The sequence below is a fragment of the Peromyscus leucopus genome, chromosome 18 (genome assembly GCF_004664715.2).
Source record: "Peromyscus leucopus breed LL Stock chromosome 18, UCI_PerLeu_2.1, whole genome shotgun sequence".
Lineage (NCBI taxonomy): Eukaryota > Metazoa > Chordata > Mammalia > Rodentia > Cricetidae > Peromyscus > Peromyscus leucopus.
This window is the reverse complement of record NC_051078.1, coordinates 10,511,075-10,525,385: the sequence shown is the minus strand read 5'-3', so window position 1 is coordinate 10,525,385 and position 14,311 is coordinate 10,511,075. Positions and strand designations below refer to the sequence as shown.

Here is a 14,311-nt window from a genome sequence, read left to right as displayed (position 1 = left end):
CTTACGGTGGAGTATTGACTACTGATGGGCCTGTGCCTTTTCTCAATTTCCATTTGCAGACAAAGTTTGAGTCAAGAGCTGAGTTTTACTAAATCACCTCAAGAGAGCCGGGGTCCGTTCTGGGTTGGGTAGCTGAGGACCTGTGGTGCCTCTGGTGCACTGAACGTGAAGAGCCAGCTTCTCGTGAAGTCTCTTAGTAACGGCATTAAGTTGTACCAGGCCTCTCTGCCACTCAGCCCTCCAGAGGGCTCGTGACAAAGTGTTGCCAGCCTCACTCCCATCAGGCATTGCAGCCATCATCCTGATGTCTTTAGCAAGCTATTCTTCACTGATAGTGAACTTTTCCCATACGATTATTTGGCCAACACAGCTTTTGGCTTCCGGATACTCATTTCCTTTCCCATGCACCTGGGAAAGACATGCTTGATGGAGGGAGGGAGGGAGGGAAGGAGGGAGGGAGGGAGGGAGGGCGTAGGCAGCAAATGGTGATGTAGATGCTGGTCAGGTGGCCATCTATAGTTCAGTTTCAACCTTTTTACTGGAGGATCTTTGCCTTCAATCTAGGAAGTAGCTTTCAAATATAAATGAGAAAACAGGTCAACAGTGTTGACTACTTCTACAGGGCAAACTAAGTGAATTTCTTTTTTCAAAAACGGTCTCCTCCTTAAAACAGAGCATGAAGGGAAAGTCACCCAAGAGTCCCCCTGGGAAAAGTTCTGGTGCCCTTCACGAACCTCCAACACTGCATTCAGCCCAGGGCCTTGCTGTCCAGTTGATAACTGAAGAAGCCTTAGTTAGGATGCCGTTCCTGAACCTGGGTGTGTAATGGACATCACTTGGCTCAGGGCTCCCTCTTTATAAATGAGCGGTTGGCAAGTTGTGGACCAGGGAAAGGAAATACAATATCGAAACAGTCTTGTGAGGCTCAGACTTTTGCACAGAACCAGCTACAACCAGGTTGTAGGAAGCGACTGTCTGGTTATTAAATTAACAATGTAGGAAACTGACTCACCTCTTCAGGTTTGGATGACGGTTGCATGAAGCGAATGCTGGTTATTAAACTAACAAGGTGGGCACCTCACTGGCCTCTCTGGGTGAAAATGGGTAGTGGGACAAATGGCCTCTCTCATGATGGAATGCTTTGATTTGTTTTATGATATTTAATTGTCCTCAACACGGTGTTTACAACGAGATGAGTCTAAGACCTAAGTAAGATGCTACCTCAGAACCAATGTGAATGATGTCGATTGTTTCGGTACCTAAAGCCAATGGTTTTGTTATGGTTGGGGGGAAAAACGAACAGAATTGTGTGATAAATGGTATATGAACATGAAACAACATGCCTGCCGTTTTTCAAGTTAATTGCCATTACAGCAGTGTTAATCTTTCCTTTTGTCGTTGCTTATAAAGACACGGCTCGTTTTATGGAGAATTCGTGAATCATTTCCAGGAAACATACATCCTAGGGAAGAAATGAGCATTTTGCTGTGGAAACACACACCACCGAGTTGCGAGAATTAATGGGCCCAGCCCTCAGATGATAAACCTTGCTGCTGAATTAAATGCTTGTTACATTTAATAGTTTGCCATGTGCAATATGATGCCTTTTAATCCTTTAATGATTTCCAGTTACAACAATGACAGCTGTAACAAACACGTTCCAGTGTGGGATGAGGTGTCACTGTGTCATGCAGCTTGACTGAGTGTGCTGGGTCATTATTTTACAGGATTTTTTTTCTCAAGCCATATCAATCCTGTTCCTGAGATGTTTAAGGTTTTCTTCCTCCTTCCATCTCCTTTACTAACCACACTGATGCTTCGGGGCAAACTTGGAAGCATCGTTCCTTCCTACGCTAACACTAACGTGAGCTTCCCCATGTCACCGCTCACTCATGCTTCCGACTCAGAAGACGTCCTAAGCCAATCTCCTCACTTATAATTTTGTGGCCCCATCTCCTCCGTGATCTGGGCACCTCCTGTTTCCACCGCTCAGCCTCTTCCCTAATGCTCACTAATGTACAGCGCTTCGGACCCCCTGTCTTCTCGGTGGCTCTTTGTAGTGCACGGCAGGTTGTTTTTTAACTCATTCTTCGAAAGAACTTAACAGCTCTTTGCGATCCTTGTCTTCTTTTGCCAAGCTGTCTCCATTTCTCAGCCTCTCCAATCTGACCTCTGGAATGACCCCCCTCCTCTACTTTACCCTGAATGCTGGTTCATGTTCCCAAGAAGAGCCTACTAACTGCTGTCCTTATTCTCTGGCGGTACTAACGTTCTTTCATCCGCTTATCTGCAATTCTGCATTTCTGCTCCTGTCCTGCATTCTTCTACCTGATTATTCTCATTGTCCACTGAGCCATTTGGTTCGATCTTTATCTTCCTGCTCCACCTACTCATTGCTTATTGGTGGGTGTAGACAATGGGCAAAGGATTGACATGCCTATTAGCGCACTTCTTATCATTTTAAAAATGTCTCCATGTACATTTTAGCTTTCGATCTTTACCTGAGAATTGTGTTTCTCTTTCTCAAGAAGAAACTGACGTTTAGAACATCCACTCATCCTAAAACTCACCCGAATGTAGGGCTCAGGTCACCATCACTTCCTTCCTACCCCTCACTACCTCTCTCTGGAAGAAGGATTGCAATCCGTGACAGATCTTCACCGTGCTGGGAACTGGATGGGAATTAACCAAACCCTTCATTGTGCCGTTGCAGATGAGAGTCCCTACACTAAATCTGCCAGCCAGACAAAGCCGCCTGACGGAGCATTGGCTGTGAGGAGACAGAGCATCCCAGGTTAGACCAGACTGATGGATATTTCAGCTGTTTTACTTATTATTAAATCCTGTTATTTGGTGGTCCTAAATAATTCCAACCTGGTACCTATGTTGCTCATAGAGTGTGGATGGCATTCCACACAACTCATACAAACAATGACAGAAACTGGGTCAGGAAACCTTGCTGACCTCCAAGGATTCATCTTGTAGCCTGACACAGCAAAACCCTTTGTAAAATGTCTTGAACTGATAACAACTCTGTCCTTTGCTAGTCTTCTCTCTGGTTTCAGCAAAATAGATTTCATGACAGCATCCATTTCTTCCCTGAAGTGCCTGGCAGAGCAGAACTATATGTCGATGGTGTGTGTGGACCCAAAACAGCTCCTTTCTTCTCATCTCTTTCTATTTAGTTTTGCTTCAGTTGTATGGACTCTTGTAAAACTCAGGGGCTTTTAGTCCTTGGGAAGATGGTTCGGTTTCTTGCAATACAATGAGTGACATTTTTCACACAAAACATTTGTGAGAAATATATTAAAATGTTCTGCCTCAAAACCAGTACTTTGAAGCTTTGGTTTTGAGGATGGCATAAAAGCATGTACATTGTCAAATTAAAAAAGGAAGGAAATGCAAAACACTGTCTCCACTTGATAATTAAAAAAACCATTTGTGAGAGCACCTGTGCATAAGAGCTGGGTTAGAAGCATTAATAGGATTTAAAGATCCATTTAAAGTGTTTATATATTTCATTAAGCATGGCTAACGCTAAACTATAGGACTTTAGACGAGAGTAATTTGGGCAGTTATGGAGTTACGGAGCAGCGTTTCCTACATTAAGTTGAATAGATTGGCCAATTGCTTGATGAACGGGGGAATGCTGTGTTTGAATAAGAACAAGACGCGTCTAGTTGTGGGAAACTCGGCTCATGGTTTCTGTTTGGTGTTTTCAGAGTTGCCTTTGGTTGTATTTAAGTCTCATTTAAAGCTTTAGAGTTATCAGGAAAAATCCATAGCTTATAAAGAGACATGCATCTGCTGTACCTCCTTATGCTGCTGCTTTGAAAATTCTGAAGTAGTTTAAATTACAGAATTGGTCAGCAACACCCAGTGCCATTGGAACATTTCTGTTCCATTCTGTAAAGCATCATTCTTAGTGCTGGTCACATTTAGAAGAACTATTGGAGCCATCTCTAAACTGTGTTCACGGCTATAAGTAAGTGCCCAGCCAGTGTTTGAAGGTCAATAATGCCAGCTCTATATCATTCCCCTCCTTGACTTCTTTACCTTTACTGATACCTGGCATTTCTTGGCCAGAAAGAGGTAAGAGATATCCCACTGCCCTTGCCCACCAGGAAGGACACTATAGCTCCATATTTGATAAGAATGTAAGTAAGATACTTGATTTTCCGTGCCTGGATTCCTTACCATGGGAACCAACCTTACAAATGGAACCAAATGACCACAGACCAAGGCCTCTGAAGGAAGCTATAAGTCAAAATATAGCCCTCCTCTCTCTCATGGCATTATCTTAGGCATGTGGTCACAGTGACGACGTGCCATAGGCTAGGATCCATGACTTCCTTCCAAGAATTTTTCTAATTTTTCATACTAAATTGTAACTCACTTGAGGGGACAGACATTTTCTTAGAGTCACATTACCCATTGGGTTAGATTGGTAAATCATAACTATTCTTTTACACCCACAAGTGATTCTTCATTGCAGAATTTTTTGTTCTTCCCACTGTGGGTGATTTAAGGTCACTGGAATTAAGTTTTTTTTTTTTTTTTTTTTTTTTTTTTGTAAGCTTCATGTGTTATTCTCATGGAATTTGGCCACAAAGAAGCTTCTCTCTGCTCATCTCTCATAGAGCAGAGCCCAGAGGGAATGGGCCTTCAAAATCTTCTCTATCTTTAAACCAATCTAAGAGAAAAAGATACAGCAGCCAGAGGGCTGAGACTCTAAATGGTTGATGGCTCCTTACTGCTACCTTCCACAGAAAACAAGCTTCTCCCAAAATCCTCCCCCACTAACTAAGCACTCTTGGAATTCTGGGACTGCTCTACTCTCTTGCTTTCCAGTACCTGTAAACCCTTGTTTGGAAAAATGAAGGGTGCAGCCCCCAGAACCTTAGCCAGAAGTCCCTCAGAGGTAAAAACCAGCATCAAGAAATCTTGACAGTTCCCCTGATGATGCCTCTCCATCTTTTCTTTTGCACAGTCCAGGGCGGAAAATAGACAGGGCAAGATGCCTGGCAAACACATGTTCACGATTTGCTGGAGCTTCCGCTGAAAACCCCAGAGTGGTCTGTGGACTAAGCTGGATTCAATTTTGCAGCTTTTCTATCTCTCTCTCTCCTGTGCTCACCTTCCAATCTCACTTCCCCGGAGGTATGATTACCACCCTCGGAGCAGAGCAACTATATTTAGAGAACGGTGTCTCAATGAGAATACAGTCTTGGCTCATCAAACAGCTTCTGATCTCTGGGTGCAGAGAGACCTCCCAGGCAGGTGCTGTCCCGGAGCTATCTAACCTCACCAGCTCCTGTGGAGCAAGACAACATAAGGAGGCAGAACCCTTCAGAGAGCAAGAATGCCCCCTGTCTGCCTGCAAAGGTGTACACTCGGCCTTCCATAATGATGATTGACTCTAACTATTCCTATTGGCCTTTTCTTTGATGGGCAGAAGGAGAGGATGAGGTAGGAGAGGAACATCTTAAGATTGTCTGTAAAAGTTTTATGACAATTGAAGCCTTTGAAAGTTTTTATACAAATACAGATCTAGTCCATATAAGTTTCTGTAATGGGGCTGCACTGATTTCATGACCTAGCAGATAGTACCTCTTAGCAGCTCTGTACCAAAGGGGTAACTTTGAATGTTTGAACAGAAATGTAATTTGCTTTTCATTTACTTCAAAACCCAGTATCTTCACATAAACTCAAAATTAGTATAGCAATTACTTTATAATCACAAGTCAAATATGTATCTTTCATTGAATCCTTTCATCCCCCTCCTTTCCCTCCCACAAAAAAAAAAAGGCAATGTATTAAAAATCTCTTAGGAATAAAGTGCATTTGCTTTGGATAAAAGAAAATGCATTATTAATATTATTTGGGTACTCCTCATTTTAATCATGTCTATTGTGGCATAAAATTTAAAAACAAAAAGGTTTTTTTGATTTTCACAAGCTTTTGTTAATTTTTAGCGATGGTAGTAAATGACGACTGGCCCTGTGACATTAGAGGATAAATTTAAGGATAACCTTCTATTAAAAAAAATAATAAGCTGGGTGTGGTGCACATCTTTAATCCCAGCACTCAGGGAAACAGAGGCAGTCTGAACTCTGAGTTCGAGGCCCGATGCTGTGGATATCATTCTGTATAAATAAAACACTGATTAGCCAGTGGCCAGGCAGGAAGTGTAGGTGAGACAAGGAGAGAGGAGAATTCTGGGAAGTGGAAGGCGTAGGAAGGAGAGACACTGCCAGCCGCTGCCATGACAAGCAGCATGTGAAGATGCTGGTAAGCCATGAGCCACGTGGCAAGGTATAGATTTATGGAAATGGATTAATTTAAGCTATAAGAACAGTTAACAAGAAGCCTGCAATACCCATATAGTTTGTAACCAATATAAGTCTCTGTGTTTACTTGGTTGGGTCTGAGTGGCTGTGGGACTGGCGGGTGACAGAGATTTGTGGTGACAGGGATTTGTCCTGAGTGTGGGCCAGGCAGGAATACTCAAGCTACACCAGACTGGTCTACAGAGTGAGTTCCAGGACAGCCAGAGCTACAAAGAGAAGGCCTGTCTTGAAAAAGCAAAATAATAATAATAATAATAATAATAATGAAGTAAGGTTTTAATCTTATTTCAAAGATAAAATTAGTTCCAAGTTCAAAGGTATTCTGAGCTATCAGATACAACATGTCTAGCTTTATGAAAAGGCTTTAGATCTGAGACCTCTTTAATTGGAACATTACTGGTGAAGGGGAATTAGGCTGATTAAAGGGTCATGCACATCAGTGACAATCTGTCCATACTTTAGCTTTGACAGCTTTGGAAATAGCTTGTAGTATTCCCTACTTGAAGAAAATATTTTTAATCATATCTGTCTATTGTGTGTAAAGGGAAGAGATAGGACAGTATACTAGACTCCAAGTCCTAGAGTTGGTGTCCTGTTGATTTGACTTGTCCCCCTTTTCACAGAGGGTATCTTTCCTTGGTCGTAATAGTCTTTATAAGGAACCCTGTACTACGGACAGATGTGGCAAGCTATGAGATATCACCTCTGTTATCTTTCCGAAAACTTCAGGGCACCCAGAACAATTGTCTTAAATCTGCATCCAGATTTCAGTCACAAAAAGTTGTGGCAAGTGTTTTTTCCCTTTGTAGAATATTACAAAAGATATTGATTTGTTCATCGGTGACCAAGTTTCAGTCTGTCTTAGTTGTCACATGCAGATATTTGAGCTGGACATTTAAATAGGAGACTGAGAGTCTAACATGTGTCCCATGGCCCAAGAGGCACCGAGGAGCGCTGTTAGAATACACCCAGGAAGGCTCCGCATGTACTCAAAAGTCACAGATCTGAGGGGAAAAGATTGCCATGCCCTCGACGTCATGGAGAACTGGCAACGTTGAGTTATGGAGAGAGGACAATTTAAAATGTTGAAGGTCTTCATGTCTCTATTATCATTTTCCTGCCATTGTTGTTCACACCCTCTGATGCTTCATCGATCCACATTTTCATTATTGCAGCAGATATCTAGTGTGACATTGGCACTAAGATTTTATAGCTGTATCAGTGCTCAGGCATGCAGAGGCTATTTGCTTGGATTTTAGAGCCTGGGTCTACTCCAGCTCTTTAGTTCTATCGATGAAACTCTCCAAGAGAAGAGTGAGTCTTGCCAGATAGAAGATGGAAGTCTGTTGAACCCTCCAAGTAGGAAATGTCGTACAGGGACTGGTCCTGCAGGTGCTGCCTTTCATCCCTGACTGTTTACAAAGCTAGCTAAAAAATGGCTCCTTTATTTTTAAATAAGCATCAAGATGATGGGTCAAGAGTGTGGACAGAAAAGCCATCCCCAACTCTACCCTTGCAGATTTTCATTTTCTTTCCCCATTGTACTTAGCACTGTCTGAAATTAATTGATAAAGGTATTATTACTATTTTCTCTCTCCGTCCCTCAAGGAAATGTAAGTGACCTAAGATAGGTAGTGTATTTGTTTTGTTTGGTATCTCTAGTGAACAGGACAGGACTGTATAGGCAGTGGGTATTCAGTTGGTGTTTATAACATCATTAAATGAGCAAAGACTCTTAGGCAGCTGACTCTGCAAAGGCTGAGTCCTATGACAGTTGACCACCTACCATAGTGTACAACAGCCTCTATTGCCCTAGCCTGCTGACTCCTTTAGTCTGCAGCAAATATCCACACTGCTCTTGAGTGTGCACCAAATATGACATTTCTAAGGAGATCACCTCCCAGAATTAATGAATGAAATATAGATCAACTAGTAACCAAAGATTTCTAAAGGTCAGAGCTTTCTCCCTGGACTCATTGGTTTCTGTTGAGCAGAAGAGATCTGTGCATCCCTCCCTCACCTGGAGAAACAGTTTAAAATTGACAAGATGGAGATGAGTCATTTCATTGTTAGTGTATAGAAACGGGCTAATGTGTGGAAAAGCATTCGCGAGTTTATAAATAGAATCTTGCGGGCTAGAATCATGACTTATTATGGCCGGTAAATGGTAAGATTTCTCCCGGAGAGCTGATCCAGTTTGCTGTGTGTGACTGGGATACAAACTGAGATCTCAAGTATTGCTGAGTGAAATGAGCAGTTTGATTTGTGGGCCCAACGCTGGCAGCCTTCATTAGCAATTCAGAAATGCCAGCCTCTTGTGTTTGAACGTCTCTCATGCCTACTAGTAAATAAACAGGGCTAAACTACAGCAAAGTGGTACATATGCAGCAAGTGATTTCCCAGTGATTCGTCCCCCTGCATGCAATCCAAGGGAAGATTATTTGTAGTGACTTCCTGTTTTGCCACAATGTGTCCTGAGACTCCTGTGCTGTAGGGGTGATGGTGTTTGGCAATGCCATGCTTGGTATGTTCAGGGGTCAGAAGGATTGGCACTGACCACCACTCGTACAGCCTGCGGTGTCGGAGAAACACTGTACAAGAAAGCTCGGGGATGTGTGTCTAAGAACTACAGGGAATTCTTTCCCCTCCAAAGCTCTTGCAGCGAAGGAAAATCAATATCCCCCTTCATCAAGTTAGAGGGACCTCCAGTTCAGGCTTGAAAATGAAGTGACTTTAGAAAATCAGGAGAGGTGAAAGCTGTCTTTCTTGACCAGCATGTGACGAGAGCGAAGAGTCAGTTTACGTAATTTACTATAGATTTGAGCCCTGAGGCTCATGGTTACTCCACATTTATCTATCAGCCTTATATGGCAGACCAGCTTCCTGGATCTCAGGTGCTCAATTGGCAAGCTTTGCTATGTAGCCAGGTTCTGCTTCTATTATAATTACTCTAATTTTTCAAGGACATTTGAGCTGACTCTTTTCTTCATCTTCTCTTGCACTTCAATATCTGAGTTTGAGATGCCAATTTTATTTTTATACTATAAATAAGTTTCCACCCAACAGTTTAAAATGAAGGTTTATGCATCCCCCTAAAGCATGTGACATCCACCAACGTTTTTATACCACATATTTTGGGAGACGCTGACTTGGAATGCGAGTCTTGAGAGTGACCTTGAGAATCCTAATACTCGGCACTTTATGGGTACATAAGTGGGTAGCTGATTTATGGTGCAGAAAAGGTCATTTGCGTAGACATGGAATGCCTGTGGGGCTTCCACTTAAAGATGAAAAGAAACTCTGAATGAGAAAGAGGACACCGCACAATGTGAACCCCAAGCATAGAGAATGAAGGGATGAAATGACCACAGTCCAACCTGATCCAGAGACAGAGAACATAGGCGGCAGCAAGCGGTGGATAGATAGTTAGAGAAGTACTTGCCACTCATCACATGCTGTGTTCCCACCTCACTTCATTTCTTCCCACCTCACTTCACTTCTTCCACGCAATATCTCAGAGTAAGTTTTAGTGCCCTCCACAGAGATGGCCAAACTGATGTTCTAGGAGCTAAAGTTGCTTGTCAAAGGTCACAAGTCTAGAAAGTAGGAAGCTTGAATAAACTCTAGATTAATGTAAGTTTTGTCCAGAGTCGTGGTGAGCAGTTGATGAAGGTGGTAGAGAGAATCCTTGCTGATAATGAGATGTAAAAACTTTGTCTTCTGGAGACCAACCAAACCTCTTCTCTGAGGTGCTGAGAGGCTATGAAGGTTTGTCCTGTCTGTCCAGGCCACAAGTCCATCTCAGTCCTCAGTGATCAGTGCTGTTATTAGAGATAGGATAATGTGCAGTAGCTTGGTATCCTGGGGCTCATGTAATTCTTTCTCTGAGTGACTGAGGGCCTAAACGAACTAAGGAAGCAAATGTAATATTTAGGGATATACTATACATAATACATATATTATATATAAAATTTATATATAAATAAATAATATATAGGGATAAATATATATAATATATTGGATATATAGCTACGCATCCCTGTACTTTTAGGGATATATAGTATATATGCTATATATTATATATCAATTATATGCTATATATGAATATATATACTACATATATACTATATAAATTATAGGCTTTATAGCATATATAAATTATATACTAAATATAGTATACTTTGTGTTATATAGTACTATACTATTAAATAGTATTCTTCCATGTATTTGTGATTTTCAGAGCTTCCAGCTCAAGGAAAATAATTAAAATTGGCTACATAGACATTTTTCTATAAAATTTTTTCTCATGCAGTATATTTTGATCATGTGTCTCCTCTACCAACTCCTCCCAGATCCTCCCCACATCCCTGCCCACCCAACTTCCTGATTCCGCCCCTCCCCCTTTCACTCAATAAAACAAAACAAAAATCCAATAGGACAAAAAAAAATGAGACAAAAGAAAACAAAAGACCTTCCCCCGACCCCATGCACAAAAATGGAGTTCATTTTCTGTTGGCCAGCTGCTCTGAGTGTTGATATGTTCAGTGACACTCTGTTGGAGAAAACTTGTTTTCCCTTTACCAGCAGGTTTCCATGGCAAATAGCCTCTTGGTTAGGGGCGGGATTCCGTGTTCACTCCCATTCTTAATGTTGGGACCTTATCTGTGCATGTTGCCACAGTCTCTGTATCTGGAAGATACTGTTTCTTTGGAGTCATCCGCCACCTCTGTGTCTTACAGTCTTTCTGTCTCCTCTTCCATGTAGATCCCTGAGCCTTGAGGGGAGGGCTCTGATGAAGACGTCCCATTTAGAACTGAGTGCTCCAGAGTCTCTCATTCTCTGCTCACTGCCCAGTTATGGGCTCTGTTTAGTTCCCATTTGCTCTGCAAGAAGCAGCTTCTCTGATGAGGGCTGAGAGAGGCACCAATGTGTGGGTATACGACAGGCCACAATGGACTTTTAAATATGTCTTCTAAACCTGGTGACACTGTAACTCTGCACTTTTTATCTCCTTTTTAAAACTGTGCAGTAATAAAAAGCCTTTAGATTCCACTGAGTTTATGAAATTAATCACTGTGTCCCATGAAGAGATATTAGCCTTGTAAAAAGATGTATAGAATCAGTTCATATTTATTTCCCATGATCAGAGTCAGTGAATAAAGATAAAATTCATTCACTAGTATATTATCTATAACTTAAATAGATATTTAAATTCTTTTAAAAAAAACCTTTCTAAACCTATTGCTGATAAAGATTTAAACATCTATAACGAAGATTTCCTGTTCTATATTTATGTGCAAATACTTTGCAGCCATCAGCCAGTCTCTTTATTCCCTTTGGGAACTGGATGGCCCCTGGTGCTACCCCCTCTCTTTCTTGGAATATAAACCACTGCATCTTGATCCCATTTCCTCCACCAATGCATGCCTCACTGATTGCTCTCTTCCCCAGCCAACCCTTTACTTGTTCCATAAGTCCATAATCACTAAGATGATCGCCTCTCAGTTTTGATTCTGAGAGGTCCTCATTGTCATTTGACATGTAACTACCCGGCACCTCGTATGTTCCAGATGCTATGGATATAGGTGTGAAGGATACTATATCACACTATATGGATATAGGACTAGATACTTCTGTGCTTCTATGGTTGGCCATTGGGGGCAATAGATTCAGACACACAACAGATGTCTAACGTGATGTCAGGCTACGGTGTGAGCACAGTGAAGAGAATTGATAGAACTAGAAAGTGATAGGGAAGGAAGGAAAGACAGCGGTCATAGGTTTAAAAAGAAACACAAAGATGCCCTCTAATAGGCAGTAGCATTTAGTGCCTGCAAATGAAGGAGGCATTACCTAGTGATCTGAAGGAGGGAGTACTTAGTAAAGCAAACAGCAAGTACCCTGAGTTCAGAACAGACTTGGCCTGCTGGGGCAATGGAATAAAGTCTGCTGTTTCCACAAAGCTAGAGTAGCAAGGGATGAGGTTGGAAAAGAAAGGACACAGGTCCAGTAGAGTTTACAGGTCATGATCGGACCATGATGTAATTCTGAATATGAAGGAAGCTATTGCAGGCTGGGAGAAACTGAAACATGGATGGGACTTGCTTTTCATTTTAACCTCTCTAGCTGCTCATGGGAGACAGGAGTGGAAGCAGGAAGGCTTATTAGAAGGCCATTGTAGTATTTTGAGGCATGCAATGGTGACATCCTAGACCAGTGGAGAAGGAGCAAAAGATGATCAGATTTTTAAGATGGAAGGAGAGAGGAATAGAGATGGGGGTTGAGGTAGCAGTACTAAAAAAATGATTCAATTGATAAAGCACCCCCAAAACACTGCTCACAAATTAGACATGGGATGACAGACAGAAGGAGAACTCTGAAGTGATTCCTTAACTTTTACTCTTCCCCTTTGGGTAAATACTGATGCCATTTACAGAAATGGAGACCCATGTAGGAAGCATGGTGTAAGATGAACCCTGAAAACTCAGAGAAGGAGATCAAGGTTAGACGTTCACATTCTGGGTCTGTCAGTGTGGAGGTAGAGTCTGTGCTTTGGGAGTAACAGAAATCATCTAGGTAATTCAGGTAGATTGAAACAAGGTCCACAGTCTGAGCCTGGGACGTGGCAGTTCTCAGAGGTCAGCAATAAGAGACAACACAACAGAAGGCATGTTAAAAAAGAGAGGCAGCAAAGTATGTAGAAGGTCAAGGATGTGTGGTGGCCTGTGTGCCCAGGAAAAGCCATATTCTACTGTGAAGAGTGTAAAATACTGAGCCCAATAGCAGCACAGATCTATAGAGAGGTAAACATGAAAGGGGATAGAAAGCTTGTGTGCTCACCAGGTTCACCTGTTCAGTGGGAGGTTGTTGCCAGTGGAGATCAAAGCAAACCACAGTCTATGAAGAGGCTGAGTACCCAACCCAGTCAGAGTGCCCTGAGAAGAAAGACCATGAGGAGACTGGTGGATAACAGAGCTCCTGACTAGAAGTGATATGTGAAAAAGGAGAGGTGAAGCCCTTTGTGGAGTGTGAGGGGGAGGGGATGCTAAAGCTTTCAAGAAGGAGAGATGTCATTTCCAAGACTGAGTGAGTGGATTTCCTAGGCCATGTTAGGGAATCACTACAGAGTATAGAGTGCATAACCCTTCTCTCTCATAAAACCTGGCTCCTCCAGTCCAAAGGGGGATGAAGTAGGCTTGCTCTTTTGATGTTGGCTTCCACGCCATCCCCACCTATTATTCGCTGGTTCCACTAGCCTTCCTCCCCGTTTCTCTTTGCCACAATCATTTCTGCATATGAGCTTCCAGGATGTTTTATAAGAAACCTTTGAGACCTTCTGGTAGTTGTATTAGTCACTTTTCTTTTGCTGTGCTAAGATACCATGACCAAGGCAACTTATAGGAGAATTTTTCAGGGCTTACAGTTTCAGAGGGGGGGAGTCCATGGCCATCATGGTGGAGAGCATGGCCACAGGCAGGCCAGCATGTTGCTGGAGTAGTTATTGAGAGCTTACGTCCGATCCACAAGCAGAAGGCAGAGAGTTCACTGGGAATGGTGTAGACTTTTAAAGCCTCAAAGCCCACCCCCAGTGACACACCTCCTCCAACATGGCCACACCTCCTAATCCTTTTCAAACAGTGCTGCCCAGTGAGGGCCAAGCATTCATATATGAGTCTATGGGAGCCATTCTCGTTTAAACCACCATAGTAGTTTAGTATATTCTGTTTCAAGTTGTTCTGCAACTGTTTCCGCTGGTGAGTCATCTCTAGTTCAAGGTTATTGTTCTTTCAATTCAAAGAAATGTTCCTCTATTAAAAGCTCCTCCAAAACCAATCATTCAAGTTTTTCCCAGCAGGATTCTCCAGTGGGTGTGGTCTAGGTTTATTTTATCTGCATTAGGATCTCATTGTTTTATGAATCACCTCTTAGAAAGGGGTGAGGTAGAAATAGGATTCAGACTA

General features: G+C 42.3%; 1 protein-coding gene across 13 annotated transcripts in view; it reads left to right on the top strand.

Moving 5' to 3' along the window:
• The window catches only part of Grip1 (glutamate receptor interacting protein 1), a 649,740-nt gene that overhangs the window by 449,215 nt on the left and 186,214 nt on the right, over positions 1–14,311 (top strand). For 10 of the 13 annotated variants that reach the window (XM_037196738.1, XM_028869613.2, XM_037196740.1 and 7 more), the window contains exon 2: positions 2,714–2,794. The exons of the other annotated variants lie outside the window; for them this stretch is intronic. In XM_037196738.1, coding sequence (XP_037052633.1) covers positions 2,714–2,794 — 81 coding nt within the window. The remainder of the gene's footprint in view (positions 1–2,713; positions 2,795–14,311) is intronic. 13 annotated transcript variants of the gene reach the window in all.